At 45.9% G+C, this 18473-nt stretch overlaps 1 protein-coding gene across 1 annotated transcript in view; it reads right to left on the bottom strand.

Annotated features, from left to right (window-relative positions):
- The window catches only part of Dera (deoxyribose-phosphate aldolase), a 95046-nt gene extending 77428 nt beyond the window's left edge, over positions 1-17618 (bottom strand). The window contains exon 1 of the mRNA XM_041639363.1: positions 17517-17618. Coding sequence (XP_041495297.1) covers positions 17517-17547 — 31 coding nt within the window. The 5' untranslated portion in view covers positions 17548-17618. The remainder of the gene's footprint in view (positions 1-17516) is intronic.
- Positions 17619-18473: the final 855 nt, after the last annotated feature.

The raw sequence follows: 18473 nt of genomic DNA, 5'->3' as shown, positions 1-18473 counted from the left end.
GGGTGATCTGAGCACTGAAAGGACCTAGTCTCTTATTCTAGAAACTTCTGGGCAGTTCTTGAGCTGGTTTTCAGGTCCAACTGCTCCCAGGATCCTGAGGATTGTTCATTCAGTTGTAGGCAGAGACAGCACATTAGTTTCCCGGCCCCCCCAGACCCGAATAATAACACAGAAACTATATTAATTACAATACTGTTTGGCCTATTAGCTCAGATTTCTTATTAACTAACTCTTACATCTTAAATTAACCAATTTCTATTAATCTGTATATTGCCACAAGACCGTGTCCTACTGGGTAAGGTTCTGTTCTGGAGTCTTTCTCCATCAACAGCTACATGGTGTCTTTTTTATTCCGCCTACTCTCTCTCTCTCTCTCTCTCGTTCTCTCTCCATATATATATATATATAAATATTTATATATTTATATATATATATATTCAGATTTCCTGCCTGACCAGCCCCCCCCCACTCCCCATCCCCTTCTGCAGCCGCAATTGTTGGCCGTGTTTATACAGCGAGCATCACAGCTCCTTAGCAGAATGGGGAACATATCTGAGTGCCCAGGAGCAGATCCTATTGTCTCTCTAGTCGGCTCTTCCTAAGTGCCAAGTGCTTTGCTAAATGATGCGAGAAACACAGTGGCATAGCAAGGGTGTGACCAATCACAAGAAAGGGCCGGAGAGATGGTTCAGCCATTAAAGACTAGGCTCCCAACCAGAACTATAGGAAATGCAGAAAAGTCGCAGACATGAAGGAGGCTGGGAAAGCACAATATGGGACATCACACACGGGCAAAATCAATGCAGTCCCCCAGCGTTTCCCAGCTGGTGCCACGGCTCTTACTAGAACCCTTTCACTTGAAAATAGATAATGGCAACTTACTTCGGTGACTGGAGCAAAAAGGGAGGGGTGCTAAGGGCTCATAGCTGAACACAGTCTGCAAGATCAAGCTAGAAAAACAGCCAGAAGCCATTCAACAGAGGGCTCCACGAGAAGAATGAGGCAGAGATGTAACTCACCTTGTTCAACATGGATGAAGCCCTTGGGTTTGATCTGAGTACCACATAAAGCCTGGCACGATTGTGCAAGCTTGCCACCCCAGCACTCATAGTGTGGAGGTGACAAGGAGGGTCAGGATTCTACGGTCGTCCTTGGGTCCTGAGACACACAAAACCTTCTCTCTAAATAATCACTGGAACGACACCAGCACTTAACAGCTGTCTGAACAAGATGCCACAGCAGTTGCCCCGGATACCATCCCAGCCTTCACAGGACAAACATTCAATACACATACCCTGGCCTGAGCCCAATCATACAAGCGACAAACATGTACGAAACCCCCACTGAGCAGGGTCAAGCAGACAGAGTGTGGGAAGTGTAAGCATGAGTGAGCACCGCCGACCAAAGGCCATGCTCTTACCATCCATCTACTCTGCAAGCCTGTAAGGAGTTACTCCAGGCCTTTTAATATCCAATACACACATGCACCCCTACCAGCAGCCTCAAAAAGTGTGCTTAATGACAAATGCAATTGTACATTTCCATTGCTCAGGAAGACTGATTATCTGTAATCTGCACATTCTGCAAGCATGCACCTCAGAAAGCAAAGGGCTAACAGACTACAGAAAGACATAACCTGTTGAAAAGCAAGGCAGCTACTTCAAAACTTGCCTGTTACGTCAAGATGGAGTCTAAAGAACTGAACCCATCTGCACAAGATTAATAACTACATAAAACTCAAAGTACGGCCTTCATCTAGATAAATGATCCATTTAAAATATGCTCATTTTCATGTGTAACTATTCCAGTGGCCATGTAAAAAGCAGTAGTAACAGAATTACTAAACCATGTTTGTGTTTCTAAACATGGAGGATTTCTTGCTTCTGTGGCTTTGTCTTGATACAGCAGATTAGTATATAAGGCAAGCACTCTACCCCTAGCTACATCCCTAACCTAAATATGCAATCTTCCCTCAAATGTACTCTAGGAAAATTACTGACTGGAGCTTTCCCAAGTTCCTAAATATGGTGAGTGGCCAGGCCAAGTTCGTGGTACAATTCTTTAATCCCAGTACTCGAGAAACAGGGGCAAACAGATCTCTGTGAGTTCAAGGCCAGCCCTTTCTGCACAGCAAGTTCCAGGCTGGTTAGGGCTATAGAAAGAAACTGGAGAGAGAGCAAGGAAGAGAGACAGAGACAGAGAGAGAATCATTATACCACAGGGAAATTCGTGTGGCTGAAAATTCAGCTCTGGCATCCTGTTGGGTACAGAGTCAACACTCAGTCCTCTGGAAAGATCTGATGGCTGTTGTAGGAGCACAGAGCTGCAGAGAAAGCGTCTTTCACACAAAGACTCCACAATGAGACTGGACGGTGTTTCCTAGTGTGGCCGTGATATGCCTCCAGTGCTACCACCCAACAGGTACCATGCACGAAGCTGCTATCTCAATAAGGCTGGCAAGTCCTGCAAGATAAGATACATGATGTAACAAACTTACATAAATTAATCCTGTGAAAATACCGTAACTCCTGTTTAAACCCCCGAGTAGGGTTAGCAATAGCAATGGCCTACTTAGGCAAGGGTGACCCCTAGAAATTACTCAGCACACTGGTAGAAATTACTGATTGTAGACATCTTCACTTATTCTTCATGAGATGTGTGACCACACCTGGTACTCAAGGCTCTGCTCTGACCACACTGTGTCCCAAGTAAATCTCATCTCAGGAAACCGCCATGATTCTTCACCATGAATCTATGGCAATTAATAACCTCTCCCAGGAGCAACCACTTTCAAATTGAAGATCCATGGAAGTATCTTCTATAGGACTATGAATAAGATCTTATGAGGGTGTTATCTTACGTCTCCGAACAGCTATAACTTCATATTAACCCCGACACCTTACATTCCCAGCAAAGAGCTATTAACTGATCAATTGAGAATCACTAGTACTTTTTAATTAAAATTCATATTCAGAATTTGCATTTTAAATTCCTATCTGTTTAGGTATCTCCCCAAAGTTGCTGTTTACAAATAACCATGTCCTATGTAGCCTTAACTGTCGACTTCTCACAGCCTCCTCAGCTAAGGAATCTCAATAAAGACCAGAATGGCCTGTGGGCAAGTAGATGGGGAAATGTCTTGATAGTTAATTGATGGAGGACGGCCCAGTCCACTGTGGGTGGTGAGATTCCTTAGCCAATGGTCCTGGGCTACAAAAGAAAGCTGGTGGAGCATGGGCCTGTGTGAAGCAGCATCCTCTACGGTTTCTGCTTCTAGTCCCTGCTTGAGGTCCTTCCCCGCTCTCCTCCATGAAGGACTATAACCTAGCTCCTACCCTGCCATCCTCCATGACGGACTATAATCCAGTTCCTACTCCGCCATCCTCCATGACGGACTATAATCCAGTTCCTACCCCACCATCCTCCATGACGGACTATAATCCAGTTCCTACCCCACCATCCTCCATGACGGACTATAATCCAGTTCCTACTCCGCCATCCTCCATGACAGACTATAATCCAGTTCCTACCCCACCATCCTCCATGATGGACTATAATCCAGTTCCTACCCCACCATCCTCCATGACGGACTATAATCTGTAATCTGAGATAAACCTTTTCCTCCCCAAAGCTGCTTCTAGAGTATTTATCACAGCCACAGAAAGGAAGTAAGAACACATGTATTATCTAATCCCTGGCTATTTATCTTAAAAGGTGACAATATGGCACCAGTGAATCTAGCTGAATAAACACACTATAATGTGAAAATTGGCCAATTTTCAAAAACACTCAACCTTGGGATTTGAATCGTGAATGTCCCCCGCGAGTCTATGCTCTGAGTGCTCTGTCTCCAATTCACAGAGCTATTCTGGAAGGAGGTAGAGCCTGGCTGGCTAAAGAGAGTGAACAGGGGCAGGCCTTCAAAGACTGCACCCATGAGTGCTTCGGGCTCTAACTCACAAGCAAGCAGCCATAGAGGACACTCTGTCATATCCTCTACACTGTACGGTAAATTTTAAGACCAGCCAAGATGTTTATTATGTGGTTTTTTCCAGGTATCTTGATCACAGAAATGTAAAAGGCACACAGTTGCTGATCAAGAAAAAAAAAAAAAACTGAGGTGGATAAGATCCTAGAAGGCGGGGAGCACAATATCCACCACTAGTCATATTTCCACACGAAGGAAAGCAAACCCGTTTGAAGGTGTTACATACACGTCTAATTTGAACTCCCACCATATCCCAGCATTCTATGAGGTTTCTCCCTCCCAAGCTCATGTTTATTTCTATCAGCACGCATCTTTGTCCACAGCTCCCTATTCTGACCCTGCCGGCCAGAGCACTATATATTTGGATAAAAGAAGGAGTTCCTTGCTCACACATTGGGCAGCTTGTACCTGTCCATCCTACCTGTCGTGCCCAGGGCTACCTACAACTGAGCTTTCATTCACCAACTCCTAGAGCCTCAAAGATCATAGGCAGAAGAATCAGGATCTTAGGCCATGGGATTTCAAAACCCAATTTCTGGGAACAAGACTCGGGCTTAGATTCCCAGCACTTACATAAGAAGCTGAGTCTGGCAGCATGAACAAGTAACCCTAGCACTGGGGAGGAGAAGTCAAGAGGAAGCCTACATATTGTAGGCCCAACAGTCAACTGACATGAGGTTCTGTCTCAAGACATACATGGAGCAGGATCTAGCAAGAGACCGGATGTCAACCTCCGGCATCCTTCTAAATACATCAAAGTGTAGGCTCACATACAAGTATGCACATCAACACACACACACACACCAATTTCCTTTAAAAAACAGGAACCGGGGCTACACTTAATTAACTGAGCCAACACCCAAAAGTATATATTTTACTCACAGAAAAGTTTAAACAGAGCAGTCTACAAACACACAAACAAGTTCTCAAACTGGGGTACGAGATTGTCCTATAAACCAAACTCAGCACCATTCTGAAAGACAAGACTGAACATGTGACGCATATTTATGTCTTCCATTACCCTGTGACTTACTTACAAGAAATAACTGAATGCTGTGTAGATATCAACTTTCCAGTCTCATGCTCTACAGGAATGCTTTGATCTGTGCTTAATTACACACATATGCACAGACACACACACACACGCACACACATATGCACACACGCACACACGCACACACAGACACATGCACCTGCACACGCACACACACACATATGCGTATACACATACATGTGAATGCTCACACAGACATTCACACACCCAAAGCACACTCCCAGGCAGAAGGGGTTTAGATTGTAGGTTTACCCCTCCAACACGGAGACAGGTAACTTGAGCTAAAGTCCTGACTGCAAGAGCACAGGGCTTGAGGGAAAAATATTTCCCCAACAAACTAAGCAGCCCTGAGCACAGTGACTGCAGAGCTGCCTGGGAGTGTCTGTTCTTGGACTGGATTAGAGTAGGAATCGCCACCTGCTGGGTGCTGATTCAAAACACTGCTTCCTTTTTATTTTATTTTATTTTATTTATTTATTAAAGATATCTGTCTCTTCCCCGCCACCGCCTCCCATTTCCCTCCCCCTCCCCCAATTAAGTCCCCCCCCCCTCAGCCCGAAAAGCAATCAGGGTTCCCTGTCCTGTGGGAAGTCCAAGGAACCCCCACCTCCATCCAGGTCTAGTAAGTTGAGCATCCAAACTGCCTAGGCTCCCACAAAGCCAGTGCGTGCACTGCTTCCTGAAGTACCTGATCTTCCACAGCTCTCCTTAGGAGGAAGTAAGTTCTTTGTGGCATAGGTTTTGACAAGGTGGGCTGGTTCCCTGAGCTTTCAGATGCTCTGTGACAATCACCAGAAACCTTAAAGCGCTGCTCCTCCAAAAGAAGTGATTAGACATGGTCGCTCAGAAGTCCCCTTGTGCTATTGTGACAGTAACTGAAAGAATGCGCCCCCAGCTGCCAGCCCCACTGACCCAGGGAACCCCAAGGTGGGGGGGGGGGAAGTCATGTGACCAGCTGGGTTTTGTTCCACACTCACAGAGAAACCTGCTCTGGTCTACAAGGCAGGGTTTAACAGGCGCAGAGACAGAAAGCTGAAGGGGGAAAGTCCTTACCATCGCCTATGCAATGAAGAGCGGCCAGTCAGACTGTAAGCTCCAGAGAGAGCAGGCCGGGGGCCCCCCACGCCAGCACTGCCTTTAGTTACATATGCTAAGCTGTACCACTCAATTGTCATTTCTTTCTTAACAGCCGTTCCTGGTTTCTTCAAGGAAAAGTAGCTCTTTAGACTGTCAGAGTTTCACCGTTTGGTGGGAACTGAAAATTTATTATCCTCCCACACGGTTACCGAGGGGTGGAATATAGAGTGACAAAACGCTGGTGTACCCCAAAACAAAACTCCCCACACACACACCCAAGGCCATCCTTAACATCAGCTGCCTGAAGTTCAGCTAACAATTCAAACGGGGCGGCCCACATGTCTTCATTTGTGTACCCACAGAATGTTCCCCACTTTACCCAAGAGCTAAATACAAAAATAGTTAAATTTTAAAGTAATTTTCTCTTTCTTAGCTTTGAGACTCTTTATAAGGGCCAAGGATGAAGCTCAGTAGGTAGAATGCCTGCCTCACATACAGGAAGCCCTGGGTTCCAGCCCTAGAATAAGAAAAAGACAGAAGGAAAGTTCATAAAAGTGGGGGGTTTAAGTTTAGCTTCCAAGGACAGTGCCAGCTCCACTAGCAGAGCTGACGAGGTCCCTAGATGTTTCCAACAGTGACAGCATGTCCCAAAGTCAAAGCAAAGGCCATGATGTCCTGAAGAGTACAAAGCTCATGTGACGGTGGTGTGCAAGCGGGGGAGCAGGAATGGGAGGACGATGGCTGAGCTGGATACATTACCAGCCAGGAGGCTGCGGTGGACGATGGGGTTGTAGCTCAGCTGGTAGGATGCTTGCCTAGCGTGCAGGAAGCCTAGGTCTGACGTTAGCATGCACTGCACATAGGAATCCCAGCACTCGGGAGGCAAAGAGGGGATCTGAACTTGGAGGTCTTTCTCAGCTACACACAGAGCTTGAGTCCATCTGGGATACATGGGACTCTGCGCACACACACAAAGTTGTGTCATGGAAGGCAGTGTTCTATGTGATGGGAGAGATAGAGAGGCCAAGCAAATCCAGAGTCTACCCTCAGGAAGGTAAACATCGCTACCACATACACACACAGGGGACCACGGAGAGTCCAGGAGACCAGCGGAGACCAAGAGTACCGACTGGAGATGGTGACTGGGGATCGTAAGGTCTGATATTTCAGAGGAAAATAAAGAAGCGGGCATCACTCATCAAGTTGGGGGTGACCTAAGTTAATCTTCTAGGGTAGAAATACAGATTGAGGGCACTGAAAACCAGAGACTCAATTATTAGTTCAAGGTCACACAGTGTCTGCCAGCGTTACAAGGGAAACTCTGGCCACTGGATTCCCAAGCTGAAGTTATTTCTAAGGAGTCATAGAAATAATCCCTGCAGTGGGGCTGGAGAGATGGCTCTGCAGTTGAGTATTGATGGGGAAGCTCAGCCAATCACATCTGGCTAGGGTGTGGCCGCCTGAAGCCCGGTAGAAAAACAGGGGTAGATAGGTGTGCGCTCTCTCTATGTGATGCTTGCCAGACCATTTTGGATTTCGGACCTTCCACTCTTGCAGCATGAGTTCCCCCCTTTTTCAATTATTAAATTATATCTGTTGTTCTTGAGCTGGTCTGGTTACTTATCATCAACAGAGTATGTCCTAATATGAAATGGAAGTATATTTAAAAAAAAAATTTAAAAAAAAAACCTGAAAAGTAAATGTAATTGTTCTACTTGAATAAAAACAAACAGAGCATAGTGGTACATGTCTCTAATCCCAGTACTTGGGATGCAGATCTTTGAGTCTGAGGCCATCATGGTCTAGAGAGTGAGTTCCAGGAAAGTCAAGGCTATCCAGAGAAACCCTGTCTCAAAAACACAGGAAACAAAAAAGAACAAAAAACAAGGAGTTCAATGCGATGGAGCTTTTCCTGTAGGGAACCAAAAGTCCTGGACCCACCGCAGTTTTACCACCATGTGCTGTAGTTGTCACAGAATGAGTGTGACAGAGAGGGGAGGACTAAGTGGAAGCAGATGTTACAACTATAACCAATGCTCTGTCAGGCAGAGCGGTAAACACAAAATAAAGGTTCTGTGCTCAGACGGCTCGGTCAGTCAGCAAAGCACTAGCTTTGCAAGCGTGAGGACCCGGGTCCAGACTCTCAGCATCCACATAAAAGACAACAGTGCTGTCATGCACCTGCAATCACATGCGCTGAGGAATCCTACTCAAGGCGAAGGTGCGAGACTTCCTGGATCTCACTGTCCCGCTAGTCTAGGCAAAATGGTGAAACCCAGGTCCAGTGAGAGACCCTGTCTCAAAAAATAAGGTAGAGAGCAGCTAAGGAAAGCAACGAACACTGACATTTATGAGATGCCCAGAGAGAAGGGCGATGCAGTTCTACGTCACTGAAACTTAGGCTTGAAAGCCAAGAGACTTGAGCCAGCCAGACAAGGAAGGGGAAGTCTATAGGGAGACTTAAGCACAACCACGGCTGTGTGAACAGCCACTGAAGAGAACACATGGCTCCTGACAGATTCTCGAAGTCTCAGAGATTATATGTTGGCTTTTGTCTTGTTTCGAAGAGGATTTTTAGAGCAGCTTTAGGTTTTCAAAAACAGAGCAGAGGTCACAAAGATGCCCATGTCCACACAAGCATAACTTCCTCCATTATCAACATCCGCCACCACAGTAGCATATGTCTGTACGCTGAGACTGCTCAGACCCAAAATAATCACACAGAAACTATATTAATTACAACATAGCTTGGTCAATAGCTTAGGCTTCTTATTAAGTAACTCTTTCATTTTAAATTAACCCATAATTCTTATCTGTGTTAGCCACATGGCTTGGTACCTTTTTATCAGTGAGGCATTCTCATCTTGCTTCCTCTGTGTCTGGGTGATGACTGCAGATTGAGCCTTTCCTCTTCCCAGAATTCTCCTACTCTGCTCAACCTACCTATATTTCCTGTCTGGTGACTGGCCAATCAGAAATTTATTAAACCAATACAAGTGACAAATCTTTACAGGATACAAGACCACTGTCCCATAGTATACCTCAAACCAAGTGCCCTGGCCTTACAAATTAAGAAAGGACAAACCAGGTACAGAAGTCCCTGTTCGAGGTTAAGGCCACCTTTGTCCTTCACAGAGAAACTTCAGTGCATCCAGGGAAACATGCAGCCAACAGAGATTCTCTGATGACCATTAAAGGGTGCCTGGTTTCAGGTTGGCCTGCTGTGGAAAGGAAACAGTAATGAGGGCAAAGGGACATAAGAGAGGGTGACTTGGTACGATGACACCCAGATATGCAAATAGCACCACAAGACCCATTCCTTTCTACACTAATAAATTACTCAACAAATGAAAAGTTGTTTTAAGAGCAGATAAACAAGAGAGACACAGAGAGTTCCCACAAGATGTGAGGCCCTTTTATGGACAAGACTAATTTTCATACTTCATGTCATCCTTGGCCCAGAGTATTGATCCAAAGTGCCAGAAGCCCAGAAGTCTTCCAGTTAGTGCCATTTGCAGCAGGGCACACAGGGGACACAATGCCATTCTCTGACTGGTATTAACCGCATCGTACACACTACTTGCCACTTAAGTTGCCAAAGAATTGTCTCTGTTATCGGATCATTGCTTCAGCCCTGGGACTGCTTGTGTTCAAGCAATTGGTTTTCTACTGTTTAAAAATGTCTCCGGTGTCCGGTGTAGTGGCTCTGGCCTGTAATCTCAGCAGCCAGGAGGCTGAGGCAGGAAGGGTGTAAACTCCAGGTTAGCCTGGGCTAGTCAAACCATTTCAAACATTCATAGCAAAATACAGAAAGCCCTGCTAAACTGCAGGCATTTTCATCTTTTCCAATGAGGGGTGTGTATGTGTGTGTATGTGTGTGTGTGTGTGTGTGTGTAGACACATGTGTACAGGGGCTCAGTGTGGAGGTCGGAGAACAATTGGCTCTCTCCTTCTGCCTTGAAGCAGGTGCTTGTTTCTGCCACGCTAAACTCTTAAGGACAGCCCTTGGGTTTCTGGGCAAGTGCCCTGTCCCCATCTGCCATGACACAGTAGGAGCGCTGGGGTTACAGACACAAGCCTGCGTGGTTTTCAGGCAGGTTCCCAGGCCGGCATGCAAGCCTTGAGGCTTGTGTCCCGGCTTTTCTTCGCTGAGCCACTTCCCGGCCCACTCTAGACATCTGAACGAACTGCGCGCCCTCACTCCGCTACTCTGGACTGCAAGGACATAAGTAGGTCCCTTAGGTATTCTACCGGAAAGCTCATCGGAATCAGGATTCTAATCAGATCATTTCAGTATTTTCCCCTTCCTTTAAAGACCACGACTTGGCATCACTAACTAGAGTCCAAAACAACCCCGGCACCATCCACGCGGAGTCATTTTAGAGAGCAATTACCAGCAGCTACTCCTCTGCCTGCCATTTCTGTGGAGCTAAGCCAGAGACACAAAGAGCAAGGAGTTGGGATGTGAGAGTCTCAGCATTTTAAGAACTATGTACGGCTGCTAGCGCGGAGATTAAACATTTATCCTCCTCTGGCGGCCACTTTGGTTTCCAGGGAACTGACGGTTTCAGCGAGGCGGGCGGAGGAGAGGTACAGCCACAGACGCTCACAGCACACAACAAAGTCTCCTGACATGTTTCAAAGTGCCTTTTCATGCCTTTAATTCAAAGATGAACACATTTCAAGGTGACCCAATCCTCAAGCGACAGTCAGTGTTTTAAAAGGGCCAGAACTCTCCACTTAAACCATTTCTAGTGACATGTTTCAATCGCGTCCTCAAGGGCTCCGTCTGCTGCCTCATTTAGTAGTCTTTCTTTCCAGGCAGAGGCAGCCCATTTTCAATGAGGGCTTGAAGTTTGTCTTTCCTCCTAATAATTAAAATCCACGGGGCTTAGATACGTTTATAAAAAATGTGTTTCAGCATAGCAGGTCCCACAGAGGTCTTTTAATTATTTAATTACACAACAAACGCCAATTATTATTTTATAGTTTTCTATTTATCAAAACAGTACCAGAATAATAAAAGACAGTCTTGATGTGTGCGCTTACAAACAAATGGAGCAGATTTCAAAAGCAAAATCAAAGTGTTCGTAAAAGGACACCCCACTAAATATTTAGAAATGGACAATCACCATCCTGACTGTGTGACCCATATACAGAATTAGTGCATTTCTGTCTTCTTCAAAATATTAGCTATATGCACTCTAGCAGAATAAGATACACAGGAAATCTGAACATTTGGGTTCCTGTGTTTGAAGAAGACTCTTAGACTGCTGTCTCTCCATTCCTATGCACAAATCATCCCCAGAGAAACAGCCTCATGGAGGAAGCCCAGACTGCTGTAATCCATCCCTTCCTGTCCTCCTGAGGTTCCGAAGACTCTTTAGCAGGTCTCAGCCAGTCGGCATGTCCAGAAATGAGCTCAAGCTGGACTACAGAAGGATGTCCAGCAGTTAGATAAAAGAAAGCAATCCTCAGGAACTTATTAAATGGCTCCAAAAGGAGCCATTTCCCACACCTCCGGCAGAAGGGACATACAGCTCACAGAATACCAAAGCCTTGCTGGCCTCCAGGCTCCCTCAATATCACAAAAACTTGTTAGACATTCCAAGGTCCAAGCTAGCACCCTAACCTTCTCACCCCCTCCTCTACCACTGGCCTCCCTCGCCAGGGTTACTCATCCTTCCTGTAACCCAGCTACTGCACTATTCTCTCTTGCTCCGTTCTCCCATCCCTTGCTCTCTCCTGGGCTCTGCTCTCTATCTCGCTGTCTCAGCATCTCCACTGTTCTCTTCTGCTTCCCAGCCCTGGCCATGTCCACTATGGTTTCTCTTCTCTCTGCCTAGACTCTTCTGGCTGCCTCTGGGTGTTCTCTTATTCACAATAAAAACCTTCCACCTAATAGGAGAGCGATCATGCTGGCAGTTTCTTTACTGCACCCCCTTGAATACAATTTTGTCGGTGGCGGTTTTGTTTAGTTTAGTTTTGAGACAGTCTCATGAATCCCAGGCTGGCCACTACATTGTTGACCTTCTAGCCCCCACCTCCTAGAACTGGGATCACGTTGCAGTGCTGGAACTAAGCCTAGGGCTTCAGACACGCCAGGCAAACACCGAAGTGACATACCTGCTCTGAGAGATCAGAGAGCAGGCCAGGCTGCCCCTGGGATCCATGCCTTGGGGTAAGATGTTCAGAAGCCACAGAACACCAGCATTCTGCACAGGACTCTCCAAACATCTGAGCATCTGGATACAGAGTTTAAGATGCACCTGGGTTCTTTCTCTGCTTTTCCTTAGACAACTGCCCTAAACCACCAGGGTACAGACAACAAAGGAGGCGCACAAGACAGGCATTTGAACCACCACATTTGGGACAGGGCACAAGTCCAGAGTGGGGCATGGGAGTCCACACAGGTAAAGAAAACACCATGCACACAGCAGACCTGAGTCCAGACACAGGAAGGAAGAAATGAGCTCCCTGGGCCCCTAATTCTTCTTACACAGGCACCTATAAAAACAAAAGGGAAAGACACAGATACAGGGGAACCAGACTGTTCTGTTACCATGACTCATTTCATTGCCTTATACAGCAGGCATGCTATAACCCTAGCACTTGGGAGGTAGAGGCAGGAGGATTGGGAGTTCAAGGTCACACTCAACCACAAAGAATTCTAGGCCAAACAGGACCATTTCACGGACCGGAGGATGGCTCTGCAGTTAAGAGCATGGGCCTGAACTCAATTCCCAGAACCCACGTGTCAGTTCACAACTGTGTGCAAAGCAAGTCCTAAGGGATCCAAGTACCCATGTGGTACACAAACACACATGTAGCTAAAATTCCCAACAACAGATCATCAAAAAAATCCACAAACAAAAAAAGATAAATGAAAGATAAGCTGATATCACATTTACAGTCTTTGTTGTTGTTTCAGATTTTGTATTACACTGGTGGGGTTTAAGAACACTGGCTTCTCTTACAGAGGATCCGAGTTCTAGGCCCAGCACCCACATGGTGGCTCACTACTTTCTAAAGCTCCAGCCACAGGCTGGAGAGATGGCTCAGCGGTTAAGGGCACTAGCTATTCTTCCAGAGGTCCTGAGTTCAATTCCTAGCAACCATATGGTATCTCACAACCATCTATAATGGGATCTGATGCCCTTTTCTGGAATAAAGGAGGTGTACATATAGATAGATCACTTATATACATAAATAAATATTACAAAAAAAATAAAGCTCCAGCCACTTCCAGGGACAGACGGTAATGACCTGTTCCAGCTTCCAAGGGGATACCAGGAATGTACATGGTATACATATAGATGTATGTGCAGGCAAAACATCCATCCACATAAAAACAAAAACCAGCCAGTGTTAATGGCACAGCAGAGACCAAGAGCCTGGAACCGGACCACTGATTATTTGGGATGAAGGCATGTATGTAAAAATGTATGGATAAAGGGGTTTACCACGTGACTCCATGTATTACAATGCAGCTTCTATGATGAGGTTTCCACTTTCTTCCTTTTTTTGCCTTTTTTTCCTCTTAAATTTTATTTTATTTTTATTGGCGGGAGGTGATGGGTGGGAGCAAGAGCGTGATGTGAAAGACACAAACAATAAACTAAAGGAAAGTTTGAAAAACAAAGCCAATCTGAAGACTACGAAGTTGGGCCACAGCAAATGGGGAAAAGATATAATCACCGCCTTTGTGGAATAAAAAGCAAGGGGACCTCCTGCCAGGGTGCTGCTGGCAGGGGTGGAGTTCCGGAGCTCCCTTCTTCTAGAGAAAGAGTGGCTGATCAGAGCTACGCTGATTTCAGTCATGTGTCCCTATGGGCTATACCAAGATTGCTTTTTTTTTTTTTTTAATGTATACAATATTCTGTCTGTGTGTCTGCCTGCAGCAGAAGAGGGCATCAGATCTCATTTCAGATGGTTGTGAGCCACAATGTGGTTGCTGGGAATTGAACTCAGGACTTTTGGAAGAGCAGGCAATGCTCTTAACCACTGAGCTATCTCTCCAGCCCCCAAGATTGCTTTCTGTATCAAACAACCACAATTGTGGATATATTCATCTCTTGGTAATATAAGTATCTGTTAAGCTGTCCCCGTTTCCTCTCAAGATCGTTTTGAAATTTTTCCCTTAACAGAAACAGACAGACATACAGCAAGCTGTCACTAAAATGTTTCCCACTTTCCAGAAGCCTCCAAAGATGCCCAAATTTGAAAGGAAGATCATGCAGGCTAGCTTTATGTCAACATGCCATTAGCTAGAGTCATCTGAGGTGCTGCCACCCCTGAGCTGGCGGTTCTTGGTTCTATAAGAAAGTATGCTGAGCAAGCCACGAGGAGCAAGCCAATAAACAGCGCCCCTCCACAGCCTCTGCATCAGCTCCTGCCACCAGGTTCCCAGCTGGTTTAATCCTGTCCTGACTTGGGAAATATATCCCTTTTGTCATCCCCAACTTGTTTTTGGTCACGGTCTGTCACAGCAATAGAAACCCTAAGACAAAGCCACTATCCACCACCCTTGTAAGTGTGAGATATTGTAAATAGAGAAGTCGTCAAACTGCCTTTGAATGACAGCCAAAACTAGGAAGACGCGGTACTTACAGCACAAGTCCACACACAGAACCCAGCTGTACGGACAAGTCCCCAAACAGGAAGTTGTTTATTCCTCATTGTGAGGTTCCTCCATCTGCCTAGGTCACTCAGGGAGCTAAAGAAAAGCCATGTTTATGGACACCTATATTTTAAGGCAAAGTCAGAAAAGCCTAGAACATGCTAACAGAGTAATTAGCAGAGGCAGCTGGCATGGAGGACCACCAGATTCTGATGGCTGGGCCTCCCTCCATCTTCTAACACAATCACAGCATCCACACTGGAGAACTTTCACACGGGCACATGCTAGGCTGCAAAGCAACGTTCCTTGCAGGAGCTCTCGTCATATAAACCAAGTTGTTCAATACAGATGGCTCAGTGGGTAAAGACACTTAGGGTCACCCCCGACATCCCAAGCTTGAACCCTAGGTGGCAAATGGAGGAACGAGAGCCAACTCTGGAGGCTGAACTTTGACCGCCAGAGGTGATCAGTGGTATAGGCATGCACCAACACACACACAAAGTAGATAAATAAATGTCTGGATTAAAGGCTGGAGAGGTGTCTCATCTTAAGAGCACTTGTTGCTCTTCCAAAGGACCTGACTATCTGAAACATCAATCCCAGGAGATTGGATGCCCTCTTCTGGTCTCAACAGGCATTGCAAGCATAGGGTACACAGGCAAAACAAGAACATAAAATTAAAAGAAAAAACCCTTTGATTAATGAAGTCTACAATCTTTCTGGTGATAACTACTTTCTAAAATTTTTGTAATGAAAATGTGTTTAAATGAAGTTAATTTCTTTTAAAAATTAACAGTGTTCAATAAAAATATTAAAGTGCCTTCAACCAGCAAAAATCATCAATTAAAGCAATGTTGAAATTAATAGAGAGCAATTTTTCCCTAGGATCTATATATATTGTTCATGTGATTTACTTGAGCAGTTTATATTAAAGCTGTCATTCCTAACAGTTAATGCCACTGCAGATACAGCATTAACCTACAAAAACAGTAAGAAAAATATAACCTTTACATGGAGGCATAAGAACACATTTCCTATGGCAGCAATTTCTGTCTACCCTGTTACTCTTCAACAGATGAGAGGTGCTTTTTATTGGCTTCTTAAGAAAAGTGGTGTAGGAAGTCCTTCTTTGTGTGTTGCTTTCATTGGTTGAATAAAGAGGCTACCTTGGCCTTTTGATATGGCAGCCCTTATGTGGGCGGAGTAGACAGAACAGAATGCTGGGAAGAAGGGAAATTTGGCAACCACTAAGGCTCTCCTCACCAAGATGGATGCTGGTTAAACTCATGCTGGTAAGCCACAGTCAAGTGGCAATACACATTAATGGAGATGGGTTAAACTAATATGTGAGAGTTAGCCAATAGGAGGTTAGAACTAATGGGCCAGGCAGTGTTTAAATGAATACAGTTTCCATGTAATTATTCTGGGTAAAGCTAGCTGGGCAGCCGGGAGCTGGGCAGGACAAAAAGCAGCCCGCTCACCTTTTACAACAGAAAAGATCTGTCGTGGTGCCCAGTCTGAACTTACGAATTACGAAAGTGAAAATGAGCAGGGCATGGTGACGCATGCCTTTGACCCCAGCACTCAGGAGGCAGAGGCAAAAGGATCTTGGTGAGTTTGAGGTCAGCCTGATATCCAGAGTCAGTCCCAGGACAGTCAAAGCTACACACAGAAACCCTGTCTCAAAAACAAAGAAGTGAAAATGGTTTAACCACATATCCTGAAAGGAAAATGTGAAGCTTTTAAGTAAATGTTTGGGGAAATTATGTTATCCCCTCCACACGTGCACAGAAAGGGACACACCCCACCTGCACCCCTTACCCCCATCTTCAAGGATCTTCCAACTCAGGGTATGCTCAGCCTGAGTTCAGCCATTGCTAAAGTTTACATTTCAGGGATAGAACTAAAGTCGAAACCATCATCTGATGGAGGGCAGGGACTGAAATGAAATAAGCCTGGCACAGGAACTAGGTGCTAAGCAGGCTTACCACTTTCCATTCAGAAAAAAACTGTAAACGCTTCAAGTCTAGACTGTTCAAATAAAGCCCTTTTAAAGAGAAAAAAGTAGCCATGTGTATCACTGACAGTCACTTTCTCAAAGTCAGCCCCTACAAGCAGAACTTCCTGACTCGTTTAATACTGTTACATACTCAACACTAAGTACAGCGAAATCGACCAGAGGCTACGGTATCCTGGCAATATCCGAACTGCCTTCAGACAAGCAGTAGCTTCCTAATTAGTTTTACAAGTGAAGATGCTTAAACACAAAGTGAGTAATTTACCCAAAACCACACGACTAAGAGGATCCAGGATGTAAAACTGTTATACAAAGTTAGATCATTCGCATTTGGCTCGGTTACCTCTTTGCTACGTTTGAATAACAGATTTTTAAGTTTTCTTTCCCAGCAATATCTGAACTACTATCAGTAAGATGAAACGCGGTTTTAAAAGGGACATTTTGAAAGCCATCTAAAATCACTTTAAGCAGGTTATGACAACTCTCCCACCAGCGCAGCTAACTTTGGGTATAGCTACGTGGATCCAGCAGTACTCTGTCAGGATTTTCTCTGTGGTTTGTTGTCTTTGCGACCACCCAGCTAGAAAGTGGGAAGGTCTAACCTTCCTTGCTTCTGCTTAAAGATTGCAAAGTGCCAGACAGCATGAACGTCCTCTGCCTTGATTCAGGTCTCTGCCCGCCAGGGACCGCCCTAGGCATCCCCGCTCCTCCCCGAGCACGCGACCAGGCGAAGCAGGGAGCGCCTCCCACCGGCCCTTACCGAGTTCTGAGCCCCGACAGTGCACGGCCATCGTGAAAACCGCCAACAACCAAACTCGGGCTAAGGCCGCCTTCCGCACCGGCCTACCTTCTTCCTGCCAAGTGCCCGCCCCGAGCCCCGCCCCGCCATAGCCACGCCCCTCCGCCCCAGCTGGCCACTACCTTTTTCCCTGGCAGCTCCAGGGCGTGGCGCCCAACCAGGACCTCACACCCATTGCCCTTGCCCTCCTGACCAGGCGCGTGACCTAGGCACGCTTCTGCTCCCGGAAGTCTCCTCGGACCATTTTTAAATGGTTACATTGCCAATTGAGCCAAACAGAATGAGTCCTAGGTACGTTCACTGCTACGCATCTAATCCGAGAGAGGCAGTTCTAGAGTGGGCAGAGCTCTGCAACACGAGATGGGCCTGAACGTAGCCCTCAGATGGCTACCAAGGCACGGTCTAGGCCCTAGTGCACATGGTTATTTCTAGTCTAGACTCAATAAGAGCAGCTAGAACATGAGCCTGGGAAGACCTGGTCTCCCCTTCTATTCCTTTCTTTTCTTTTCTTTTTTTTCGAGACAGGGTTTCTCTGTAGCTTTGGAGCCTATCCTGGAACTAGCTCTTGTAGACCAGGCTGGCCTCGAACTCACAAAGATCCGCCTGCCTCTGCTTCCCAAGTGCTGGGATTAAAGGCATGCACCACCACCGCCGTCCGGTTTCTTCTTCTGTTTCTGAGACAGGAATCTGTAAGCATAGCTGCCTTTGTTGAACCAGCGAGCCAGAAACTTTCATACTGCACACTGCTGGGAATGTAGGGGGATGCTATCACATTCGACGAAAGACTTGGTCTCTTTCACTAAAAAGGTGGGGGGGCACGACTTCATTTTTGTGTGTCTACGGATGTGTACCTGCAGAGCCAAGGCAGAATTCTCTGGCGCAGGAGTTAAAAGCAGTCATGAGCTGGGAGCCAAACTA

This window comes from Microtus oregoni, unplaced genomic scaffold (genome assembly GCF_018167655.1).
Source record: "Microtus oregoni isolate MIOR12 unplaced genomic scaffold, Mior012 000002F_ref0000024, whole genome shotgun sequence".
Lineage (NCBI taxonomy): Eukaryota > Metazoa > Chordata > Mammalia > Rodentia > Cricetidae > Microtus > Microtus oregoni.
The sequence above is the reverse complement of the archived record's forward strand: the minus strand, read 5'-3'. Positions and strand labels throughout refer to the sequence as shown.